At 48.4% G+C, this 25167-nt stretch overlaps 1 protein-coding gene across 5 annotated transcripts in view; it reads left to right on the forward strand.

Moving 5' to 3' along the window:
• IGSF3 (immunoglobulin superfamily member 3) overlaps positions 1-25167 on the forward strand; it is a 114037-nt gene that overhangs the window by 81174 nt on the left and 7696 nt on the right. For all 5 annotated transcript variants that reach the window (XR_014054798.1, XM_081493854.1, XM_081493855.1 and 2 more), the window contains 3 exons: positions 166-570; positions 16891-17301; positions 20968-21375. Coding sequence is in view for 4 of the 5 variants with exons in the window: in XM_081493854.1 (XP_081349980.1) it covers positions 166-570; positions 16891-17301; positions 20968-21375 (1224 nt within the window). In the remaining variant the exon portion in view is untranslated. The remainder of the gene's footprint in view (positions 1-165; positions 571-16890; positions 17302-20967; positions 21376-25167) is intronic.

The raw sequence follows: 25167 nt of genomic DNA on the forward strand, positions 1-25167 counted from the left end.
CAATTAAAATTAAAAAAAAAAAAAAAAAGAGCCCCGTGTGTGAGCCTTTTTTCTGTTAGCTTTTGCCAGGAGCCCTGTCACTACGTCCCACTGCCCTGAGGAAGCCAAGGGTCTGTCTCCATGCATATAGATATGTCTATCTACCTCTCTCTGCTCTCTCTCCAGAAACAGGCTTCGCGGTCACTGCTATCTCCCGCACGCCGGGGGTGACCTACGGCGACTCCTTCGACCTGCAGTGCATCATCAAACCCCATTACCCCTCCCGGGTCCCGGTGTCGGTGACATGGCGGTTCCAGCCGGTGGGCACCGTTGAGTTCCATGATCTGGTGACCTTCACCAGGGATGGAGGAGTCCAGTGGGGGGACAGGTCTTCCAGCTTCCGGACCCGGACGGCCATCGAGAAGGCGGAATCCAGCAACAACGTCCGGCTGAGCATCAGCCGAGCCAGCGACACGGAGGCGGGCAAGTACCAGTGTGTGGCGGAGCTGTGGCGGAGAAACTACAACAACAGCTGGATGCGGCTGGCCGAGAGGACCTCCAACCTGCTAGAGATCCGGGTGCTGCAGCCAGGTGAGGGTCCCGGAGGGGTCCCACGTGCCTCTTCCGGCTGATGAGATGCAGGGAGGCAGGACGGGTCTAGTGCTGAGCCCTTGGCCGGGCTGCTCTTACTTCCCAGCTTTCTAGTTTGAGAAATTTCAAATGTGCAGGAAGCTACAAGACGCGTATTCCCTTTCTGTGATGACCAGTTGTTCACATCTTACCATGTTTGTTTCTCCCTCTGTGTGTCAGTTTTTGTTGTTCTTGAGCCATTAAGAGTAAGTTGCCAACATCAGGACACTTCCTCCTAAAAACTTCAGTGTGGGTCTCTGAAGATCAGGACTGGGTCCCACCCAACCACAATAGCGGGCTTCCCAGGTGGTTCAGTAGTAAAGAATCTGCCTGCTAATGTAGGAGATGTGGGTTCGATCCCTGAGTCAGGAAGATCCCTTGGAGTAGGAAATGGCAACCCACTCCAGTGTTCTTGCCCAGAGAATTCCATGGACTGGAGCCTGGCGGGGTCACGAAGAGCCCGACACAACTGAGCACATAACACATACACACTCTAGAACCACAACAGCGTTGTCAGACTCTGGGAATTTAACACGATTATAGGACGGTACTAGCATTTTTCCAGTTGTCCTGAAAATGCCCCTTAGAGTTTTTTCTCCTTCCAAACCCGCTTCAAGTCATGGGTCACAATCGTATTTGGTTGTCATGTCTCTTTAGACTCCTTTAATCCAGAACACTTCCCCAGTTGCTTGTATGAGTATGTGTTTGTGTGTATGTGTGAAGATGTTGATATCCGTGAGGTATGCAGGCCAACTTGACTGTTTTGTGGAAAGCTCTGTGTCTTAATGTCATCTCCTATGATCCTTGCAACAGTGATGTGAACAAGGTACCCATTGTCCCCTGTTTGCAGACGGGAACCTCAGAGGCGAAAGGGAGAATAACAGGCTCTTACTGAATGTTTGCTTTGCACCGGGTGCTTGGGATTATTTTATGAAAATTTCACAACAACCCCGGGAAAGGTTAAGTGATCAGCCCAGGGTCATGTAGCTGGTGAATAGAGCCATGTTTGAATCCTTTCCCCCACGCTGTTTCCCTGACCCAGGCCCTGCCCTCCTGCCCTGGATTTGAGCACTTGAGAGCTCCCCTCTTCTGGGCAGGTGGAATCTCTCTTGCATCAGGTTGTAAGGACATACTCATTTGGGGAACCTTAGTCAGGGGGCAGTGTGAAAACACTCTCACCTCACCTTAATCAGACCCTTCCTCTAATGAGAGGGTAAGTTTGTGCTGCTGTTACGGTTTTCTCTGTGTCTGTACCTGTCTCCATTTAGGTTGGTGGCAGGCAGAGTGTGGAGCCTGGCCCTGAGCAGGAGAGCACCAGCAACCATGCAGTGAAGGGTGGGATCTTTGCAAAGACTTTGCAGAGATACCTCACCGATTTTGCAAAGATGGTTTGAACACCTTGCAAAAGAGGTGTTTCTGATTGCTCACAGCCATGGCGTGCGCCCAAACCCAGTCTGCTCCACCAATGCAAATGATCACGGTGTTTGTTATTTTCAGCAACATGAGGTTACAAAATGGCAACATCTGGGCTTATCCTTCACCTCTTCTAGCCCCATAGCAGGGACCTGTTAGGAGCAAATGACTTGCGTACGTGATGGGATGGTTCTCTGGCCAATTAAAGCCAAAACTTGGACAAGATGCCGGGGAAGAGGCTGTTCTGCTGAAGTGGATTTGCAGGTTAATGGGGGGTTAAGCAGAGACCCTGTTTTGTGTGAACCCTTGTTGTAGAAAATGCTGAGGGACCTGCTTGTCTGCCTCTCTGAGTAATTGCATCCTTTGTGGTCTCCTCTGTCCTCATGGTCAGATTGTGAACCCCCTCAGTGCCCGTCACGTGGTTCCAGAGGGAGAGGAAATACTGACCCTAGGACCTTGACTGCCTTTTCAAATAAATTCCTAATATTTGCTGTTTGTCTTATTACTTAGAAGCTAAGACGGAAGTACTTAAGGAAAGAAAAAGGAATTCGTTCATTGAAGATTCTAGTTATTTGGATTTGATTAACTCTGGTGCTTCTAAAGGGGAAGTAGGGCTTCTCAGTGATAAGAATCCACCTGGGATGCAGGAGACGTGGGTTTGATCCCTGGGTCGGGATGATGCCCTTGAGAAGAAAATGACAACCCATTCCGATATTCTTGCCTGGGAAATCCCATGGACAGAGGAGCCTGGTGGGCTACGGTCCCTGGGGTCGCAAAGAGTCGGACATGGCTGAGCAACTGAAACAACAACAGCTAAAGGGGAAAGGGGACAGAAATGTACTAAATACCTCTTGGGTACCAGGCTCTGTGCTTAGTACCTCTGTTTTCTTTTCAAATTCATCCAGCAATGAAATAATACAGATGTCTTTATGACCATTTTGCTAATAAGGAAACCCAGGCTCCCAGTGTTTAGGAGCCTTGATAGGGACAGTTTGCTTGTCAGATGGAAAACAGATTGGAACAAGGAGCCTAGGTTGCTCAGATATCCACGTATCTCCATTTTCCATTACATCATTTTGTTGCCCTATGGAGAGTTAGGGGACCCAGGATCTGCTCTGAGGGCTATATGTTCAACTCTCACATGGCTTACACTGGGTCAGTTTGTTTGTGATTTCACCATGAAGTGAGAACAAGCAGTGACTGGCATGGGAGACTTGGGAGCAAGTGCCCAGGTGCTTGGCCTCTGCTCAGAGGTGCATGGTAATGCACTTGGCTGGCCCTCTGGAGGCCGCAGAGAGCAAGGTGGGAGCTGAGGCTGAGTGTACGCAGCTCCCGGGAGGGACTACAGCACCAGAGAGAGTGCATCCCCCTTAAGTGTTCTGATCGCTCCTTATCAAATATTTATGCACTTAGCACTTAATATTTTCCAAAGGGCTTTGTGTTCATTTTTACTCTTTTCCTCACACACCCTGGTTTTTACTAGAGCTTTTATTTGGGGAAAGTAGAAGTGGAGAAATACCAGAGGGCTGACCACGTGTCGGAGCGTGTATTGGACACTTGGTGTAGATGGCCCTCAGTCACCTTTCCTGCAGCCTTGGGAAGAAAGTACTGCTTGCCCATTTTATAAGTGGAATATCTGAGGTTCCGAGAGGTCAGGACTTGCCAGAGTCCAAAAACAGTGGGAAATAGGGATGGGAATCTAGGTATGAACTTCATTAAAAAGCAATTGGGGTGGATGAAAGGGAGACTTTGGCCTGTTTTAGGCCATATATCAGAAATTTTTTCTTGGACTTCCCTGGTGGTCCAGTGGTTAAAATTCTGTGCTTCTACTGCAGGTTCCATCCCTGATTGGGGAACTAAGATCCTACATGCTGCATAGTACACCCCCTCCCAACCCTACCTCCTCAAAATATCCTTTCTGCATTCAGTTAATCTCATTTACAGAAGCAGTTTCTCTTTGTAGAGTGCTGTGTGGAGGTATTTCAGCACTGGTGGCGGAAGAAGTAACGGCAGTAGTGATATCAGCTGGTCTCTATTGAGCATTTCTGGCGTGCCCATCACCACCCTGAATGCTTTATATACAATGATGCTCTTCATTCTTAGTCCATGCAGTTCCATGAGGGGGTGCTGGTTTCACCCATTTTATAGGTGAGGACACTGACACAGAGGATAAATAAATTACCCAGTGATCCATAATAAGTGGCAGAGGCAAGATTCAAATCCAGACAGGCAGTCTGGCTCCAGAGTCCAGGCTCTTAATTTTATTTTATTATGGTATTTTTTTCCCCTCCTCTCAGGAATCTTCTTTGGTAACATATACTTTGATTTAATCCACCCTGTCTCTGGTATACCATGCCTGAGCCCCTTTAGCAGATTCTTAAATTTGTTTTCTTAAATTGGAATCACAAAGTCCCTATAGAGGTTCCTCCAGACACAGTTTGCTAATGGTGAAGGAGTTTAAATTGTGCCTCCTTGAACATCTCTCGGAGAAGGCAATGGCACCCCACTCCAGTACTCTTGCCTGGAAAATCCCATGGATGGAGGAGCCTGGTAGGCTACCGTCCATGGGGTCGCTAAGAGTCGGACACGACTGAGCAACTTCACTTTCACTTTTCCCTTTCATGCACTGGAGAAGGAAATGGCAACCCACTCCAGTATTCTTGCCTGGAGAATCCCAGGGATGGCGGAGCCTGGTAGGCTGCCGTCTATGGGGTCGCACAGAGTCGGACACGACTGAAGCGACTTAGCAGCAGCAGCAGCAGAACATCTCTATTTCTCACTTCTGCCACCAGATGGCTGTAAGGCTTGGGGACACCAGCGCTCAAGCCAGTGCTGGCTTCTCTTCTCTTTGCTCTCCTTCCACACCTTGCCTCTCAAACCATGGATTCTTAACCCTGCTCTGGTGTTTTCCACAGGAACATCATCGCCCCACCCCGCACCCTTTTAGAAGATGCTTTTGTTGAATATGCTTGTTCCAACAGTAGAAACCCAGGGACTGCTGGCTCACTCTTGGCGGTCCTTTTATCAGCCCTCTACAGCTGGTGTCATCTGCTCTCAAGAAGACTCTGTGTGCTTTGTCTAGACCAGTCCTTGTCAGAGCCACCGACTGACCTGGCCACACCACGGCTCTTTGTTTCTTTGAAATCCCTGGCTGGATGGCGTGATAAACATGTTGTGGATCCAATTATTGACCATTCTAGATGCATGCTTCATGTTCCAAATGCATATCCATAGGAAATCTTCAAGGAACACCATCACCCCTCCTGTCTTGTTGATTTAGCTTAGCCTTTACTACCATTGAAGGCAGAGTGTAACACCACAAGGGGCATTTAAGCAGGACTTTTAAGCCAGTTCAGCATATTTGATTCTTAGCTCTTAGTCAGTTCCTTTTTCTTTTAATTTTGAAGCATTGCTTTGCTTCCTTCTGATTTTCTTTAGCACCCGAAACACCCTCCAATTACATATCTCTAAATACAGAAGCAATAAGGGAAATGTCAGCACTCATTTTCCAAATATTTACAACTGTATCTTGGTCTGGCTATTAAATATTGCGCATTAAAATTGACAAAGCAATAAACAAGCTTCTAGGAGGACAGCCTCCGGTGTAGAAAGCCGACTTGTCAGTGGGTGTATTCTGCAGGGATTTTGCTGATGGGCAGTTGGGATGAATATTTAATACCCTCTGGATGCTGCCAAATCCGTTTTCTCCAATTTCTTTTTGCTGAGCTGGCAGGTTGGGCGAGCTGAGGGCTTTTTTCTTTGACTTCCGTGAGTCCGAGGCCTGTGACAGTGGCTCTCCCTGTCACAATCCAGTAGGTGACAGGCTGTCCTGTCCTTCAGAGGGGTTGGCCCCTCCTTTCTGTCAGGAGAACCTGAGGTTCCCTTTCCATCTTGTGTGCCTGTGGCTTCTGCCCAATGGGTGTTAAGAGAGAGAGAGTGAGCATGAGAGCAAGAGCCCTGGAGGAGCCCCCGGTCCCCCACCCTGCGCCTCAGGCCTTGTTGTCATGGTGACACCAGGTGCACCTGTTTGGAGTCAGTGAGCAAGGGTCAGTGCTCTGTCTGCAGACAGGGCATGTCTGGGTTACCCTAATTAGCTGTTTCTGCCTCCTGCCTTTTGCTGGTTTCTCCTCGCTCCTCCCTCCCAGTGCCTTCAAGAGCATGTTTGAGCACCTGCTGTGTTCCAGCTTCTGTGCTAGGTGCTGTGGCTGCAGTGATGGGGGTGTCACAGGGCTTGCCTCTCAGGCTGGCCAGAGGCTAGTCCAGGGGATAGGCCATAGGGTTGAGCGGAAAATCAGTTTGCATGGCGGTGGGTGGCAGGAAGGAGCAGCAGGGCTTTCAGGCTCAGAGTTGTGAATAAAGAACATCACAAGAGAGGCAGCAGCGTGCTTGTGACTGAAGCCTAGGGTTGGGGAGAGATTGGGTTGGCAGAGGCCAGGGGGGCCCCACTTCTACAAGACAGCATGGAGCGTCAGAGTTCATGAAGGTTAGAAGCAAGGACAGACCAGACAGCCTGGGTTTGAATCTTGGCTCTACCGCTTATCAGAAGTGTGACTTTGAGTAAGTATCTTTATAGAACTGGGGATGATAATATTTATTGCATAGGTCTGGTGAGGACCAGATAGTTAATATTTATAAAGGCTTAGAGCAGTGCTCAGCACATAGAAAGGATTGCATAAGTGTGTGAAGTCAGAATACTCTAAACTGGGCAGATAAGACTTGGGGCCACACTCATTATGTTCTCCTTTTTTTAAATAACAGTTTGTAGTAGTCCCTTTCCTACCCTAAAATAAAATTCATATTGTCACAGGCAATATGACTTTCCTACTCACGTAATCTTTAAGAATTGTTGCTGTTGTTGTTCATTGTTGTTCAGTTGCTCAGTCGTGTCCGACTCTTTGCTACTCCATGAACTGCAGCACTTGTCCTTCACCATCTCCCGGAGTTTGGTCAAACTCATGTCCATTGAGTCAGTGATGTTACAATGCCCTTATGGTGGCAGAATGGAGAAATTTTTTTAGAAGTAGTTTGTAATAAAGCAATAGATTCTAACACATCAGTGCTCAGGGGTGGCTACTGTAGGAGGATCGGTCCCCAGTTCATGCTGCTGCTGGGCAGAGGCCCTGCTACCCACCGAATTGCTCCGCCTGATAGTGTCAGTGGTGCCACCTCTGGGCAGCACTGCTGTCTGGGCCGGTTTCCAAGATCCTGAGCAACTCGTGAGATATGCTGAACAAAGCAAAGGAAACCCCTCCCTTGATTTGCCTAGCATATGTTAAAGCTATGAAAAAAAACAAAAAGTATTGTGTTGATAGCAAAATGGAAAGTGCTAGGTACCAGGCACAGAGTCTTCACTTCGATGAATGTCATTTGAAAGTCACGCGGGACACGAGGCAGAGACCTCTCGCACAGAGTCAACCCAGGTTGGTTTACAGAATCTACCTGAAGGAGTTTTTTGGGCCTAGAAAAGAAAACAACAGTCTCAAAGGCCCTTGCTGAATCATCTAACTTCAAAGAAAACAAAACTGAACTTTAGGTCCTGCCCTGATGCTCCAGGCCGGTTGCATCTATCTGAGATTTATCACCCCCTGTCTGAAAACCTTCCACCCCCCACACCTGCCCAGAAGACTTATCACCCCCTGCCCAGCTACATATGCCATCTCAACTAAAAAATACCCAAAACATCCTGCCTGATTAACGTTTCCCTTATCGCTTCCGCAAATCCCCTGTAAGTATGGAGCCTCCCTGATCCCTGTCAGTGCTCAGCCTGGTCGTTAGACTGTCGCCCCTCCTTGCCTGAATAAAGGTAACCTACTTCCGTTGAGGTCGTCTTTCCTTTTCTGCCTCGGCCAGAAGTATACCCTACATTCTTGGTGCCAAAACGGGAGGGGGCGAGGCACTTGTCTCATTCTCTCTCACGCTCTCACTCTCCCTCCCTCACTCTCCCTCCCTCTTATTGTTTTCCCTTTTTCCGGAGTCTGGGAGCACGAACAACATCCGCCCATCCTCCAGCTCACTTTTCTGCCGTGGGGACGCCTAGTGCCTTCATGAGTGGTGCAAGCCTTGTGCAAAGAACTTATTGGTGTTTTGCATACCCCCAGGCCTCGGCTCTACCCCCTTTCCCTCTCTCTCTGTCTCTGACGACCTCCGGAATAGGGAACTCTTGCCATTCGACTGCTCTACACGCAACACTCCACTCAAGCCTGCCCTCAGATTAAGGTAAGATCCAGATGGTGTTCTAGAGGCGCCCTAGAACCCAGTCCTCTCCGAGTCCTGGAGACCCCTGGCCCAGGGCCACTCTGTAGGCAATGGTGGGGGACGCTCCACCTCGACACAGAGCTCTCTTCTCATAACTCCTATTGCAACTACGAGTGACAACTCGAGCTCCCAATAGGAGCCTCTGCTTGCCTTTCAATTATGAGGTCTGGCCAATCTGTCCCAAGAGATTCCCCTCTGACCTGTGTTCTCAAAAATCTCAAACCACTCTCAACTCACTGAACTCAAAGCTAACCGCTTAAAACAACTCTGTACACAGATTTGGCCTCAATACCAATTAGACAATCAAGACCACTGGCCTGAAGCCGGCACATTTGACTTTGACATTCTTCAAAATCTCACCGACTTCCTTAAATGGAATGGCAAGTGGTCGGAGATCCCATATGCCCAAGCTTTTTGGGCCCTACGGAAGAGGCCCTTCCTATGCCAGGCCTGCTCCACCCACGAGGTCCTTCTATGCACCTTGCCTCCCAAGCAAAAGGGCTCTTTTTCCTCAACTAACCGCAGACCGAGACCTTTCGTACCCCCGCAGTTCGGTCCCGCAGACAAGCCTCCTCCCTACCCGCAACCCCGCCAACCCTCTCCTTCCCCTTCATCCAACTCACCTACTGACTCCCATACCAAGCTTCCTACACTCCCCTCTGCTGGCGGAACTCCACAGTGCCCTCTGGAAATATGTCAACCACAACTTGCCTGCCCCTGACCCCCAAGCCTCCCTGCCCCCTTTACAAATTGGGGACATGGTCTATCTGTCTGATAATCCCCAGAGTGACCTAACCCCAAAGTGGCAGGGACCATTCAAAATCATCCTCCTTACCCCAACTGCAGCTAAACTCGAGAAGGTCACCTCCTGGATACACCTCTCTCGCCTAAAACGGGTCCTTAAATGACACCTATCAGGTCTCCCTCACAGGACCTACCTCCGTAAAATTCACCTGGTGACAACCTCTGTCAGTGATCCAAGAAGACACTGAATGACTTGGACTCTCTTCAACCTACAACTGTTCCTGACCCAACTACTACAAGACCTCTGGACCAGCACCCCTCAGGAACTGCCTTCAAAGACCTGACTACACTGGTGTCTCAACTGCGGCTCCAGGGAACCTTCTACAACCTGACTCCAGACGAAATTGATTTCTTTACTCTCATTCTCTACATCATTCTACATCCTAATGAACACTGTTCCTCCTCAGATTCAAACCACCACCAACTTGGGGCCTTTGGCCCCTCGCCCTGACTGGCCACTCCCCGTCTCTGTAACTATAATTGCACTCTTAGTGTTTAATCCTTGCTATAGGCCTAGTAACTGTCTCCCCTCAAGACTGACCACCTATCCTTCATCTTTCCGTGGGTATCGCCTACGTCGCTAGCTGTAGGGTGCTATTTCCTCTGCACTGCCTAACTAACAGCCCCATGACTCCTCTGTTCCTTATCCTTGCTGCACTCCCCAGCCTTCTGGCTACTCCCTGCCCCTGCTCAGAAATTTATTCCTATGTACATTCCTCATGTTATAATACAGCTCCAAAACCGTGCACCATGAACCTCGGGGGCGGGAAGTCCAAATCCCTACTCACTGTCAAAGTACAAAAGAGAGGGAGTTTTGTGAGTACCTACCATAAGCCAAATGGAAGAAACATATGTTTCTTTCTATCCCATTACCCACTGGGGGTACTAGATCAAAATTAGGAAAAGAAACAAGAACAAGTCATAACATAATTTCCCGGTTACAGGCAACCCTTGAACCTTATAAATGCCTAGACCTCCTTTCCCAATTCAGTTCAGTTCAGTTCAGTCGCTCAGTCGTGTCCGACTCTCTGCGACCCCATGAATCACAGCACGCCAGGCCTCTCTGTCCATCACCAACTCCCGGAGTTTACCCAAAGCCATGTCCACTGAGTCGGTGATGCCATCCAACCATCTCATCCTCTGTTGTCCCCTTCTCCTCCCGCCCCCAATCCTACCCAGCATTAGGGTCTTTTCCAATGAGTCAACCCCTCGCATGAGGTGGCCAAAGTATTGGAGTTTCAGCTTCAACATCAGACCTTCCAATGAACACCCAGGATTGATCTCTTTTAGGATGGATTGATTGGATCTCCTTGCAGTCCAAGGGACTCTCAAAAGTCTTCTCCAACACCACTGTTCAAAAGCATCAATTCTTCGGCGCTCAGCTTTCTTCACCGTCCAACTCTCACATCCATACATGACCACTGGAAAAACCATAGCCTTAACTAGACGGACTTTTGTTGGCAAAGTAATGTCTCTGCTTTTAAATATGCTATCTAGGTTGGCCATAACCTTCCTTCCAAGGAGTAAGCGCTTTTAATTTCATGGCTGCAGTCACCATCAGCAGTGATTCTGGAGCCCAAAAAAATCAAGTCTGACACTGTTTCCACTGTTTCCCCATCTATTTCCCATGAAGTGATGGGCCCAGATGCCATGATCTTAGTTTTCTGAACGTTGAGCTTTAAGCCAACTTTTTCACTCTCCTCTTTCACCTTCATCAAGAGGCTCTTTAGTTCTTCTTCACTTTCTGCCATAAGGGTGGTGTCATCCGCATATCTGAGGTTATTGATATTTCTCCCGGCAATCTTGATTCCAGCTTGTGTTTCTTCCAGCCCAGCGTTTCTCATGATGTACTCTGCATATAAGTTAAATAAGCAGGGTGACAATATACAGCCTTGACGTACTCCTTTTCCTATTTGGAACCAGTCTGTTGTTCCATGTCCAGTTCTAACTGTTGCTTCCTGACCTGCATACAGGTTTCTCAAGAGATAGGTCAGATGGTCTGGTATTCCCATCTCTTTCAGAATTTTCCACAATTACCTTTCCCAATTACCGCTCTCCTAAAACCTCCCACTGACAACCAACACCTTACCCGCCTTCTCAACTCTTCCTTCCAATTCTTCCAGTACACACAACACACATTCCAGTGCTGGATATGCATGTCGCTGTCTCCCTCACCGCACATAGCAATTCCTTTACCTTCAACCTGGCTGTTACAGGGCAACTATACCTCTCCTTCCCAATAAAAAACTACACAACTCATTGGGCCAGTCTCTGACAATGTCCTACTCTCAGCCTCTTCAAACCTAACGTGTATTAACTACTCTAGTCCCAACTACACTGGCCTTACAAACTCCGCTCCCTCCTTCTGTTCCACTTGGGTTCTCTAGAACAGCACAAATAATTACACCAATCTGGGAATCTTCATTCTCTGCAGGACCTATGCATATTCATGTCTCCCCTTGGACCCCCCTGGACCCTGCATCTTGGTCTTCCTGATCCCGGGCCTAACATTCTTCAAATAAGAAGAGGTAGAACAAATAGTCTACCCCCAAGGAGAACTTTCCCACAGAAAAAGATGAGCTGTCATAGCCCCCCTCCTGATTGGGACTGGCATAGCAGCAGCCCTAGGCACCAGGATTGGAGGCATCTCGACCTCTGCCCATTTCTACTACAAGCTGTCCCAAGAACTTAATGAAGACATGGAGCAGGTAATGGAGTCCTTCGTTTCAATCCAAAGACAAATTAACTCATTAGCTTCTGTGGCCCAACAAAATAGGCAAGCCCTGGACTTTCTCACTGCAGAAAAGGGAGGGACCTGCTGTTTTCTAGGAGAGGACTGCTGCTATTTTGTTAATGAAACGGGCATAGTCCAGAGCAGAGTCAAAGAACTTAGGGACAGAACTGAACGCCGGAGAAAAGAGTTACAAAGCCTTTACAGTCCCCAAAACCTATTCCAACAGATCCACCCTTGATTGCTCCCTTTCCTGGGACCATTGGTACTTATCATTCTATTCCTCTTATTTGGACCTTGTCTCTTCAAATCTCTTTCAAAGGTTTCTCCAAGAATGGATTCAGGCCATCTCTTGAGATCAAGTCAAGGCCATCCTTCTCAAGAGCCTCACCCCAAGCTCAGAAAAAGGAGGCCCTGGGCCCTAGGATGATCCTCCATCCCAGACCCAAAACCGTCACCCCTATCCAGCAGGAAGTAGCCAGAGAGAGAATTTCAGGGTCTGGAATGAAGGAGTCTTTTGGGCCTAGAAAAGAAAACAACAGTCTCAAAGGCTCTTGCTGAATCATCTAACTTCGGAGAAAGCAAAACAGAACTTTAGGTCCCGCCGTGATGCTCCAGGCCGGTTGCATCTATCTGAGACTTATCACCCCCTGTCTGAAAACCTTCCACCTCCTACACCTGCCGAGAAGACTTATCACCCCCTGTCCAGAAACCTTCCACCCCCCACACCTGTCCAGAAGACTTATCACCCTCTGCCCAACTACAAATGCCATCTCAACTAAAAAAATACCTGATTTTTTACCGCCTGATTAATGTTTCCCTTATCGCTTCCACAAACCCCCTGTAAATATGGAGCCTCCCTGATCCCTCTCGTCGTTCAGCCTGGTCATTAGGCTGACTGTCGTCCCTCCTTGCCTGAATAAAGGTAACCTACTTCCGTTGAGGTCGTCGTTCCTTTTCTGCCTCGGCCCGAACTATACCCTACACTACTGGCTTTAGTTCATCTCATATTCTGTACCCCACCTGCGCCCCCCCCCACACAATTTCCCTGGTGTCCCTTTAGGGCATTGTTGTCCTGTTGAGAACTACTGTGTGGGGAGCCGCAGGCAGGACCTAAGCTGGGAGCAGCAAGGTCCTGTCTGCAGCCTAGGAGGCTCTCCTTGGTGAGACTGAGGCTGGAGTATAAGGTCTGAGAAGGAGATAGTTAGGGGCTCAACTAGGGTATGAGCACGGGGAGGGAAAGGAGGGGGGCTAAGGTGGTGTTAAGGCTATAGGGACTCTAAGGTGTGGTAACTGCTAACTGGCAGGTGCCTTTGCCCCCTCCTTTCTTTTTTTGGGGGTGGGGGGAAGTTAGTTGCAGAAGTCTCTAGCCTTAGTTTTTTGTTTTAATTTAGTTATTTTTGTCTGAGCTGGGTCTTCGTTGCTTTGCGAGGGCTTTCTCAGGTTGTGGTGGGCAGGCTTCTCATTTTGGTGGTTTTTGTTGCAGAGCACAGGCTCTAGGTGCATAGGCCTCAGTAGTTGCAAGCTTCTGGCCCAGTAGTTGTGGCACAGGAGGCCTAGTTACTCTGCGGCATGTGGAATCTTCCCAGACGAGGGATTGAACCCGTGTCCCCTGCATTGGCAGGCAGATTCTTATCTACTGCACCACCAGGGAAGTCCCCCTCCTTCTTTGAAGATGGATGGGACTTGCACATGCATGCACACACACACAACACACACACACACTTCTCCTGCAGCCCTTCCTTCATTCTCTCCCAGTCTCCTGGCTGACTTATGTCCCTCAATTTGAAAAATCCCTGCCGTCCAGCTACTGCCCCCTGTCGTCCTAACATGACTGATGACTGTCACAGATCTCTAACAAAGACACAGCCATCCCTCTCTTCTTCGGCTCCTCACTGCCTGTTTGCTACCCTCTGGCTGCTGCTCACACCACTTAGCAGAAACTGCTATCTCCAGAGTTACCTGCAGCCACCTCGGTGCCACACCTGTGATTTCTCAAATTTAGTGCATCAGAATCACCTGGAGGGCTCCTGAAACTGCAGGTCGCTGGGCCCTGGGCACAGTGTTTGTGAGTCAGTGTCTTCACCCCACGTGATGCTGATGCTGCAGCTCCACAGGTGATCAGAGGCCTCAGATGGAGACTCTCCAGGTACAGAAAGAACCCTTCTCTCCAACAGGGTACAGTCCAGCTCCGGGAGCTGGGAAGTGCCTGCTATCTGTGCAGGCATGTGGGGTGTGGGAAGGACCTGGCCTGCAGCCTCTCACCCATCTTCCTACCATTTCCTCCTGCTGACTCACGGTTGGGGATTAACCAAGTCCTCAGTGTCTTTTCTTTCTCCTTTGGGTTTATTGCCTAATTCCATTCCATTCACTCAGGCATCTGACTCCAAGGTTTCTCAGGCTTTCAGGTGCATTGGAACCACCTGGGGATCTTGTTTAAAAAAAGGCAGAGTCTGGTTCGGGAGGCCCGAGGTGGGCCCTGCGCATCTGCATTTCTAACAAGCTCTCAGGTGACACGGGTGCTGCCAGTCCACAGACAGTACTTTTCCTAGGAAGTGTGCAACTTATGATTGGCAGTTCTTGACTTAATAGGGAGCTTTGACTGTAGAATTGAGCCCAGACACCAAAAAGAAAGGGGAATGGTGAAAACATCCTGCATGTTTATTGTATACCAGGCTCTGTGCTAATCTCTTTCTATAGAATATTGCTTTTTAATCTGCATGACATTTCTCGGAGGTGAATGCTGTGATGGTTCTCATCTTGCAAATGAAAATGCCTCCAATTCTTAAGGGGGCTAGGCTCTCCCCACCCCATGGAGGAAGGTGGTGCTGGCTGGCCGCTCACCGCCCAGGGCAGTGCCAGGTAGGACGCGAGACTGTTTCCTAATTACTGGTGCAGGCTGCCATCTCCCCTGGGCTTCGGGAAAGGTCCTTCCTGTCCTTGAGACGCGAGAGGAAATTCAGAACGCAGATGAGGAGCTGACCCCTTGCCTACCTGTCAGACATGCACCAGATTTCAAAAATGCCTCTCTTTCAAGCTTTTCGACACTTCACAATATTTTGACGTGGAATGGAGAAAAAAAAAACAGAAATGCTTTGAAACATTTCTCTTCCTTGGATTCTTGTTCTCAGACCATGTGACTAGTTGAAGTTTAGTCATAGGAATACAGTTTAACATATGCAGTTACTATAGCAATGGAGGTTTCCTTAGTAACAGTTGCAAAAATAATCTGGCCCCAATTAATAATACATTTTAAATCTCTTTCTATTCTACACTGAACAACCCAGTTTTTTTGGCCAAGCACCAGATAATTCAGGTGGTGTCATTTGCTCTGATACAGATATCATTTGCATGCAGTGAATCGGGTTGGAAAGGAATGAAAAGGGAGTTGGTTGTTTCAAGTATTAGAGGCATCAGATCTGAAAAGTCGACTGGCAGGCTAACGTGAATCTAGTTTCCAGAGCTTGGGTGCTTGTTGGTGAAGCCTGCCCTGGGTTCCAGCGCCCTGGAGGACTTTGTGCGTTTGAAGAAGGGAGAAGGCAGGAGACTGGGCTTGTTGCCCAAAAAAGATGAAACCAGAAGGGTGGGGTCGTGGCCCAGGGAATTTCTCCCAGGTTATTTCAACCACGTGTGTTGATGCCTTGAGAAGGTCTGTAGGTATGTGAATTGGGCTTCCTTTGTGAAGAGTGTCACCTGATTTAGCACCGGAAGACACAACCTGAGAGTTGCTTTTGTAGTCATGGTATTGTGTATTGGACTCTGCTGTACTTAGCTTACTGAATCCTTTCAGTCACTCAGAACCTTTGTCTATGGCTTAGCCAGGTATCCAGGTGACAGTCTGGAGCTTTCAAAAGTTTCAGTTGCCTTGGGGCATGGGACTTGGACCTTGATCCTGCCTTTCCACTCTTAAGCTCTAAGAGAGCCAGCCGGCTGGAGCTGACAGAAGAGACCCAGGCATGACCAGTGGACTCAGTCCTGTGTCTGGATCAAGAGACTGATTGGCAGGGATGCTGGAGACAGGCCCAGGCCAACCTGCCCTGGCCTTCCCTCTGGGCAGGCTCATTGGAGGAAGCCCAGCTTGCTCTCCCTATCAGGGTCTGTGCCTTCTCCTGAATTTCTTTCTTAGCTGGTTTGATCCTCAACACACAAACTATAACGAGAAGGGTGAGGGTAAAATGATGCTTTTACTTTTAGCTTCCTAAGGGAAACTCGGAATTGTGATTTTTTTTTTTTTTCCTCTTTTTCAGTAAGGGGAGGATGATGAGTAGGAGAAGCAGAGCCAAGTATAATAATGATGAAGTGGGTGAAATCTCCAGTTACCTTCATAAGCTATATTTCATTAGACCGTGGCTTCTTGCCACTTTAAAGGAGAGCACGGTAATTAATTAGGTAGGGTAGATCAGGAGAGAGGGGAAGGGGAGGCTGGAGTTGGCTCTCTTCTGTCCCATTGTTCATCATTTTCTTCTCCACCTTCTCCTTCCCCCTCCCCTGGAAGAGCACCCCAGCATCCTCCCACCAACTGCTAACATATTTCTCCAGCTCACTCTCATTCAGTCACCCACTCATTCACTCATGTATCCCAGAAAACATTGAGTGAGTGAGTGCTCTCTGAAGCCCAAATCTGGGGGTGCAGTGATGAGACCGTCTCCAGGCAAGACCATCTTATTCTTCAGAGCACCCCTACCTTTAGCCTCATGAGGGACATGGAGTAGGTATACTCTAAACAATATGAGCAGTTGGAAGCTGTTAAACTTCTTCAGCAGGAAAATGCTATGGGCAGGTATGTTTTTGCCGAATCTCCCTGGAGGCTCTGTGATGGGGTTAGCAGCCAGGAGACCAGGAGAGACAGTGAGGACCTGAGCTGGGGGCGAGGCAAGGCAGAGGCAGGCAGAGGCTGTTTGGGATGAGATGGGGTCGTGCTGCTATTCTTATGGTGAGCCATGCTTTGAGGGAAGCCCATCAGTGGTGGGTCCTTGAGGAGCTGTGCTGGACAGGGAACCTGGAGGCGGGACCTGGGACAGGCCACATTTCCAGGAGTATGTGGTGATTCTGCTAAAGCACCCCCTTTTGCTTTGCAGTGACAAAGTTGCAGGTGAGCAAATCAAAGCGGACCCTCACCCTGGTGGAAAACAGGCCCATCCAGCTGAACTGCTCAGTCAAGTCCCAGACCAGCCAGAACTCCCACTTCGCGGTGCTCTGGTATGTCCACAAACCCTCGGACGCCGATGGCAAGCTCATCCTTAAAACCACCTACAACTCCGCCTTTGAGTACGGCACCTATGCCGAGGAGGAGGGCCTGAGAGCCAGGCTGCAGTTTGAGAGGCACGTGTCCGGGGGTCTGTTCAGCCTCACTGTCCAGAGAGCCGAGGTCAGCGACAGCGGCAGCTACTACTGCCATGTGGAGGAGTGGCTGCTGGACCCCAACTATGCCTGGTACAAGCTGGCAGAGGAGGTTTCAGGGCGCACAGAGGTCACTGTGAAGCAGCCAGGTAAGAGCAGAGGTGCAGACAGCCCGGGCAGTGGGCTGAGCGCAGAGAGACTGCCTGGGGGTGGCAGGGCTCTGCAGGATTCATGCTGGATATAAGTGTGGCACAGAGTGTCATCCTGGTGCACCGAGGGCCCGCCCACTTTACCTCATGGGTCCTGGTACTGATGGCAAACTCAGAGAAGCATTCTCAACTCTGCTGTTGTAGACAGCATCTTCACCAGGGAAAAGCCCAAGGGACAGCTAGGGTCACAAGATGCAGCAAAGCAGGGTCCCTGGTGCACCTGGATCTCGGGCTGGTGCCAGCTCCATACCCAGGATTCCTCCCTGGAAGGCATTTTCTGGTTTCCTTCATCTGCTTTGCCCTTCTTCCTTTTCACCCAACCCTAGCCCAGGAATGAGCCCTTCCTGTCTGAACCGAATCACCTCTTGGCCCCTCTCAGATCCTGTAAGTGTAGCCTCCTTTATCCTGTTTATATACTCTGTTTATACTCTGGAAGCCGTGTCTGACCTCTGCTGGCGCACTTCCAGGGAGGGAGCGCTGACTGCCTCCACCCCACTTGCTTCCACTTTTGGGTGGCCCTTGTCCTTAGAAAGTCCCCTTCCCTGTAATTTCTCTCTCAGGTGTTAGGTCTGCCCCAGAACAACCAAAGGTTAGTCTGAGTCATACCCTTTCAAATATGTGAAAGGAGTCCCTTCTCCTTGTTGAAAAGTTCTAGGTCTCTGAGCTTCTCGCATAATGTGGCCTTAAGCTCCCTCTCCATCCCTCATTCCTGTGTACCCTGTAGTTCATTGTTACCACTACCTGTGCTTCCCGATGGGCTGTGGGATGCTGTGTTGCCACCCTATGCCTTTGCTTATGCTGCTCTCTCCTGGAGTGCACCTCCCCTGACGCTTCTCCTCTGTCTTTACCCCATTCCTAAGACTTCACCCAGCACCTCTTCCAGGAAGCCTTCCCTGGTTTCTCCTATGTCACCAGGGGTTCCATAGAAAATGCATTGTATAATAATTGTTTTCATTTCTTCTCCACTATACTATAAGCACTTAGAGGACAGGTGCTGTGCCTTTGGATCTCTAGCCACTAGCGTGACACCCTTAGTAAATATTGGTTGAATAAGGAATGAATGGTTGCTTTCCCTGACACCCCAGGGCCTTTGTACTTGTTATTCTCTTACCCTAGAACATGTTAACCATAGATGTCTATCTATCTCATTCTTCCTCAGAGAGGCATTCCTAGCTCATTTTAACTAAAATGGCTCCCTAATCACTCATTGGAAAAGACCCTGATGCTGGGAAAGATTGAGGGCAGGGGGAGAAGGGGATGACAAAGGATGAGATGGTTGGATGGCATCATTGACACAGTGGACATGAGTTTGAGCAAACTTCTGTTTGCACATGAAACGTGAGACAGTGAAGGACAGGGAATCCTGGTGTCCTGCAGTCCATGGGATCACAAAGAGTCGGACACGACTTAGCCACTGAACAACAACAACAATCTCTCCATGTCTCCTTTCTCCAGCCTCTTCACAGCATGTCACCACCTGAAACAGCTCTTTGTATATAAGTCATTATGAATTACCTGTTCGTATTTATACTTATGAACATTCGTTTATCATCAGTTATTATGTGTTACTTGTTCACTATTTATATATTCAGAATCACTAGGCAGGAAGCCCCATGAGTGAGCACAGGTCCTGTTTTCCTCACCATGCTATTCTCATGGCTTGTCTCCCAGGAGACCTCCATAAAAGTTTGTTCTGGAAGCAAATGCAGAAGTCCAGATGTGGCCTGGCCCAGGCTGAATGCAATGGGGCTGGTCCCCTCCTTTCCTCAGGATACTGTATTTCTCATGCCACCCTGATCCTGGGATTCTCATCTATGTCGTGGTCCACCCCTTCTGAGGCATAAAACAGGAAGCTCCGGTCTAAATGATTCCTGTTGGTATTTCCAATGACCTACGCCCTGCCTTCAGGCCAGTCCCTGGGGCTTTTGAGAACTGAAGATTGCCATTAGGCCCACAGATGTTCTCTTGGGTTTCTGTTCTTCGAGTCTGTTTTCAGTTCTGACCATTTTCCCCATTGGGAGGTCATTTCACCCCTCCCCCACCATGTGTTTCCTCTTAGTCATCATTCTGCCTTTCCCTTTTCTCATTTGTGCTGAAACTGAGAAGTTCTTGGTAGGTCCTAAATTTATCAAGGGAATTTCCCTGTTGGGGATTACAGACTCTCAGCAGCACGCTAACTGGGGCACAAGGGCTGTAAGGATCCTTGTCAAAACACAGCTAGTGAAATCTCTGTTTATGGGGAATATTAACACTGTAAACAGAAAACTCACAGGACACAGATTAAAACAACACATTCCCCCTTTTCAGTTGAGATTAAAAAAAATTTTTTTTTGATGTGGACCATTTTTAAAGTCTTTATTGAATTTGTTACAGTATTGTTTTGTGGTTTGCATTCTTGTTGTTCAGTCGTGAGACATGTGGAATCTTAGCTCCCCAACCAGGCATTGAACCCACACCCCCTGCATTGGAAGGCGAAATCTTTACCACTGGACCACCAGGGAGGTCCCCAGTTGAGATTTTTAGTTTGTATGTTTTTCTTTTTTTCCCCTCCCCTACTTCCAGTACCCCCTACCCCCTTTAATAAGAAAGCATACACTTATAGAACTTTTGGAAAATACTAAAAAAAGCACAAAGGAGAAAATAATCTTTCAACCCTGAGATAACCAGAGTATGTATATATTTTCAGAGATTGGTTATTTAAAATATAATTTCAGTTGTTTTTTTAATTTTTTGACCTTCTATTACAAAAGTGGAATAAACGTGCATTATAAAATACTGTGACAATGTTGAAGTGGAAAAGTGAAAAGTGAAAGCTCCTCCCCCTCCCTGACTCAGGAGGTGTTCTTTCCAGGGGCTTCTGTGCATTTACAGTTTCATAGCTGTTTAACACCTCTAGTCCAGAGAGGCTCTTTGGGCCCTTTTGAAATTGCAAGGATGCCATCAAAGCATACCATGTTTAATGATCTTTTTCTTTGGAGAACAGTCTGATTGGCTGAGGTTTCAAGCCACCATCGGTATCAGTCTTTTCTTTACTGATGTTAGATCAGTTCTGCTCCCATCTTGAGAGGAAACCCTTATGGTTTTTTGTTTTTGTTTTTTTTTTGGTAGAGAAAGTAAGAACTGCAGTTCTTAGGACCGACTGGTGTACATATTAAACTGGCTTTCCTCTGCTGTTCTTCTGAGGTTGATGGCTCAGCATATTCTAGCCACAATGTGGTCAGTTTTAAAAATTTGCTGTTACTTCCAACAGGGTTCTCACCATGCCCTTTCCATCTCTGCCCTGCCACCCCCTCCAGTTGGCCATGCTCCTCATGCTCTGCTGTCACTTGGACGAGGAGTCATCTACCGTGCATGCTTGTCCTCTCCTAAGCATCTGAACCTATGAGGGTTATAAATTAGGGGGCAGCTGCTACTGTAACACCAAACTCCTTGAAACTCAGGAACTCAGACCCATGATCAAGAACTCTAGAGTGTTTAGGGTGCACGCTTGAGCATGCTGCTGTCCTCTTGTCTTTGGAAGGCATGCAGTCACGTCCGCTGGGAAAGGTTGCGTGCAAGTGGCTCGTTGTTTTCCTGTTGGCGACATCTCTTTCCTCACCTTTGCAGACAGCCGCCTGAAGCTCAGCCAAGCACAGGGCAACCTGTCAGTTCTGGAGACACAGCAGGTACAGCTGGAGTGCGTGGTCCTGAACCGCACGAGTGCAGCCTCACAGCTGCTGGTTGAATGGTTTGTGTGGAAGCCCAACCAGCCAGAGCGGGAGACGGTGGCCCGCCTGAGTCGCGATGCCACCTTCCACTATGGAGAGCAGGCGGCCAAGAACAACCTGAAGGGCCGGCTGCACTTGGAGAGCCCTTCCCTGGGCGCGTACCGGCTCTTCATCCAGAATGTGGCCGTGCAGGACAGCGGCACCTACAGCTGCCGTGTGGAGGAGTGGCTGCCCAGCCCCAGTGGCATGTGGTACAAACGGGCCGAGGACACCGCCGGCCAGACGGCTGTTCGCGTCACTCGACCAGGTGAGAGTTAACCTCCCCAAGCCTGCCTTCTGGTGGTTCCCCTCTAACTGTGATAGTTTATGCGATGCATAAAATTAATTTCAAAATGAACCCATTGTTAATTAAATTAATACAATTAATTAGTTACTTGCAGTTAAATGTATGAGCATTTACGTTTTACATTTGCATTCACAAGTGTCTGAGATCTTTTTTCCCCTAGTGAGTGAAAAACTGCACATCTGGCTTTGGCCTAAGGTGATTCCATTTCTTAAGTAGAATAACATTTGTCACTTATTCCAGAGCCTGGAATATTTTTTTAAAATTATTTTTAACTGGAGGATAATTGCTTTACAATATTGTGTTGGCTTCTGCCATACCACAGCATGTATCAGCCATAGGTATACATATGTTCCCTCCCTCTTGAACCTCCCTCCTACCCACCACCCATCCCTCCCCTCTAGGTTGTCACAAAGCACTGGGTTGAGCTGGTGTTACATAGCAATTTCCCATTACCTTATGTGTTTTACATATGGTAATGTATGTTCAGTGTTACTCTTTCAATTCGTCCCACCCTCTTCTTTCCCTGCTGTGTCCAAAGTCTGTTCTCTAGGTCTCCATCTCTATTTCTGCCCTGCAAATAGGTTCATCAGTACCATTTTTCTGGATTCCATATATATGTGTTAATATATGATATTTGTTTTTCTCTTTCTGACTTACTTCCTTTGAGTCAGTTCTGCTGAAGTGGATGAATCTAGAGCCTGTTATACAGAGTAGTGCTCAACCGCTTCAGCTGTGTCCGACTCTTGTGACCCCACGGACTGTAGTCCACCAGGCTCCTCTGTCCATGGGATTCTCCAGGCAAGAGTACTGGAGTGGGGTGCCATTTTCTTTTCCAGGGGATCTTCCCGACCCAGGGATCGAACCCTCATTGTAGGCAGTCTCTTGCATTGCAAGTGGATTCTTGACTTACTGAGCCACAGGGAAGCCCATGTACAGAGCAGAATATTTTCTTTTCAAAGAATACATTCAGATTCAGACAAGTAGCAAAAATCTTGAAACAATATAATCATGTGGTTCTGAAAATTCAGTTTGTGGATTTTCAGTGGAAAAGAATTGATTCACATAATTTAAATAGAAAATGAACTAGCTGCAGCCTTTACACTCTCACTTCCTAATAATTTTATTGGTGCTAATGAGTATTCTGTGCAGCCTCATGCTTTTCTTTATTGTTGGTTCTAAAGTACCCAAATGCGCATAATTACTGGGTAGAATTATTGTTCCATATTCAAACACATAATTAAAGCAAAGATGTGCAGGATTCCTGTGTCCTCTGAAACACCATGTCATCACTCATCCCTATCAGACCACAGATCAGTTAAGGACAGTCCCCTGAAGGACATGGGACAGAAATGCACTGGGACCTGTATCCACAGGAATGTTTTGTCTTATGTTCTGAGCATCCCAGGGTTCTGTTTGTGGTCACTGGTGCCGATGGAAGCTTTCATAATGGTTTTACATCTAAGTAGAGCAGCTCTTTTTGTTGGTGGAATCCTGGAGCCTCACGGTTATGCCCGCCCCACACATCACAGCACACACTTCAGCGAGCAGATACAGCCTTTGTTACAGGAGAGGGACATTATCTCTGTCCTCCTGTCTTGCCTAAGCTGGAGAAGGAATTGCCTCGGCTTTGAGATGTATTTCCCATGAGCTTTCTTCCCCTTTCCCCCTTGCCTTAAATGTGGTGCATGTCTTTCCTCAAAGACAAATGGTAGATACTGCAGCTGAACACCGTCTTCCTCCTCCTCCCACCCATTTTGTAGATCCCCACATGAGGCTGAGGCCCCCGGCAGCATGGGAGGAGGCAGCCAGCTGCATCCCTCCCAGCCACAGGGGGGCGGTTCATGTTCAGTCCTCACAAGGGCCCTGAGTGTACGTTTTACTCTCGAGAGAACCGAAGCCTAAAGAGAAGTGTCACGCTGCCAGTGTGTCGAGCAGACCGAGTGGTTGTCCAGGTTTCCCTCCTGCCACCCCGTGTGCTCACAGTGTGGCCCCTAAATCTGCAGCCTCGAGTCTGCCTCCTGTTTAGCCAGTTGAGTAGCCTGGATCAACCAGCTGTCTGTCTGCCTGCCTGCCTGCCTTCCTTCTCTGATTATATAAGGTGATTATACTAATAACAAAGCATTTGGAAAACAGAAAAATACAGTTTTGAAATAAAAAATTATCTGTAGGGACTTTCTTGGCAGTCCAGTGGTTAAGTCTCCGAGCTCCTACTGCAGGGGGCGCTGGTTCGTGGGAGAACTGAGATCCTGCCGCGTGGTGTGGCCAAAAAAAAGAAAAAAGTCTGTGATCTCACTGTGTGTATATCTTTATGGACTTCCCTGGTGGCTCAGTGGTAAGGAACCTGCCTGCTAAGGCAGAAGATGCAGTTTCAATCCCTGGGTCGGGAAGATCCTCTGGAGAAAGAAATGGCAACCCACTCCAATATTGTTGCCTGGAGAATTCCATGGACAGAGGAGCCTGGTAGGCTACAGACCATGGGGTTGCAAAGAGTCAGACACAACTTAGCAAGTAAACAACAACATATCTTCATATTCCCTCTGTGTGTGTCTCTCTCTCTAAATGAAGTCAGCATCTTACTGTTCTATGTGATTCCCCACCCCGCCCCTCAGCATTCTTTTGTGAGCCTTTCCCCATGTCATTGAAAGCATTTCATGACCACCACTTTTACTGCTTGCCTAAGATTCTTTATGTAGATGTACCTCAGAGCTTTTTTTTCTGATGTAAGTTGAACATATAGAAGACTGGAAATAAAAGAGCTCTAAGAGTTGAGTTAAGAATCACCTTGCATTGCTTATGAAATATGGAAACTGAAGGAACTCAGGGTGGGACTATCGCTGAATAGATTAGTAGTTGTGTTTGGTTCACCAGGGGAGAGGGGAAACCACATTCCTTCCCCGTAGGGGGCGCCACAGACCAGAGTCACTGGTCTAGATCACTGCCTGGAAGTATCAGCATGACCTCTGGGAGGGGCAGGGACAAACTTTTTTCTTGTAGTTTAAACATGGGTAAGGAAGGAAGGAGTGTTAAAGGCTGACCAGGGAGATGGTTTCGCCTCTTCTAGAAGGGGACAGATGCAGAAAACCAAATTGGTAGAGAGGCATGTAAAGGGGAGTGGGCTTGTGGGAAGGTGAAAATTAATTTTATTCAAAAAACTTGTGTTGAGTGATTAACGTAGACAAGGCACTTGCGTGTTAGTACCCTCCGCCACCCCAGGCTCTTCTGTCCATGGGATTCTCCAGGCAAAATACTAGAGTGGGTAGCCATTCTCTTCTCCAGGGGATCTTCCCAACCCAGGGATCAAACCTGGGTCTCCTGCATTGCACGTAGATTCTTTACCTTCTGAGCTATCAGGGAAGCCCCTTGAAGGGGCTCTGAAAAATTGTGAGCCTTAGACTAGAAGACAGAAAGGGAGACTAGATGGAAGAGGCCCTTCTGGGGAACTGAATGTTCACAGCCCCTGACCACCTTGCCATGATGGGTCCAATGCCTCACTCAGGCCAGCGCAGCCTTTTTCTGTTGGCACATCAGCTGTGCTCCCTGGAGGGATAAGCTGATGATCGAGACAGTTTGAGTCGCCTGCAAACCGATTTCCTATCCTGCCACTTTCTGCCCTCTGGCCCCTCCAGCGTCTCCTGACACCACCATCATCACCTTCCCCACCCCCCGCCCCCCAACGCATCCCTAGTGATAGCTGGGTTGATGCACCATGCCCACCACCTATAGCTGGTTCTTAAGCTTTCTGTCCAGCGGTGC

Source organism: Giraffa tippelskirchi, chromosome 5 (assembly GCF_054371585.1).
Source record: "Giraffa tippelskirchi isolate mGirTip1 chromosome 5, T2T-mGirTip1v1.2.pri, whole genome shotgun sequence".
Classification (NCBI taxonomy): Eukaryota; Metazoa; Chordata; class Mammalia; order Artiodactyla; family Giraffidae; genus Giraffa; species Giraffa tippelskirchi.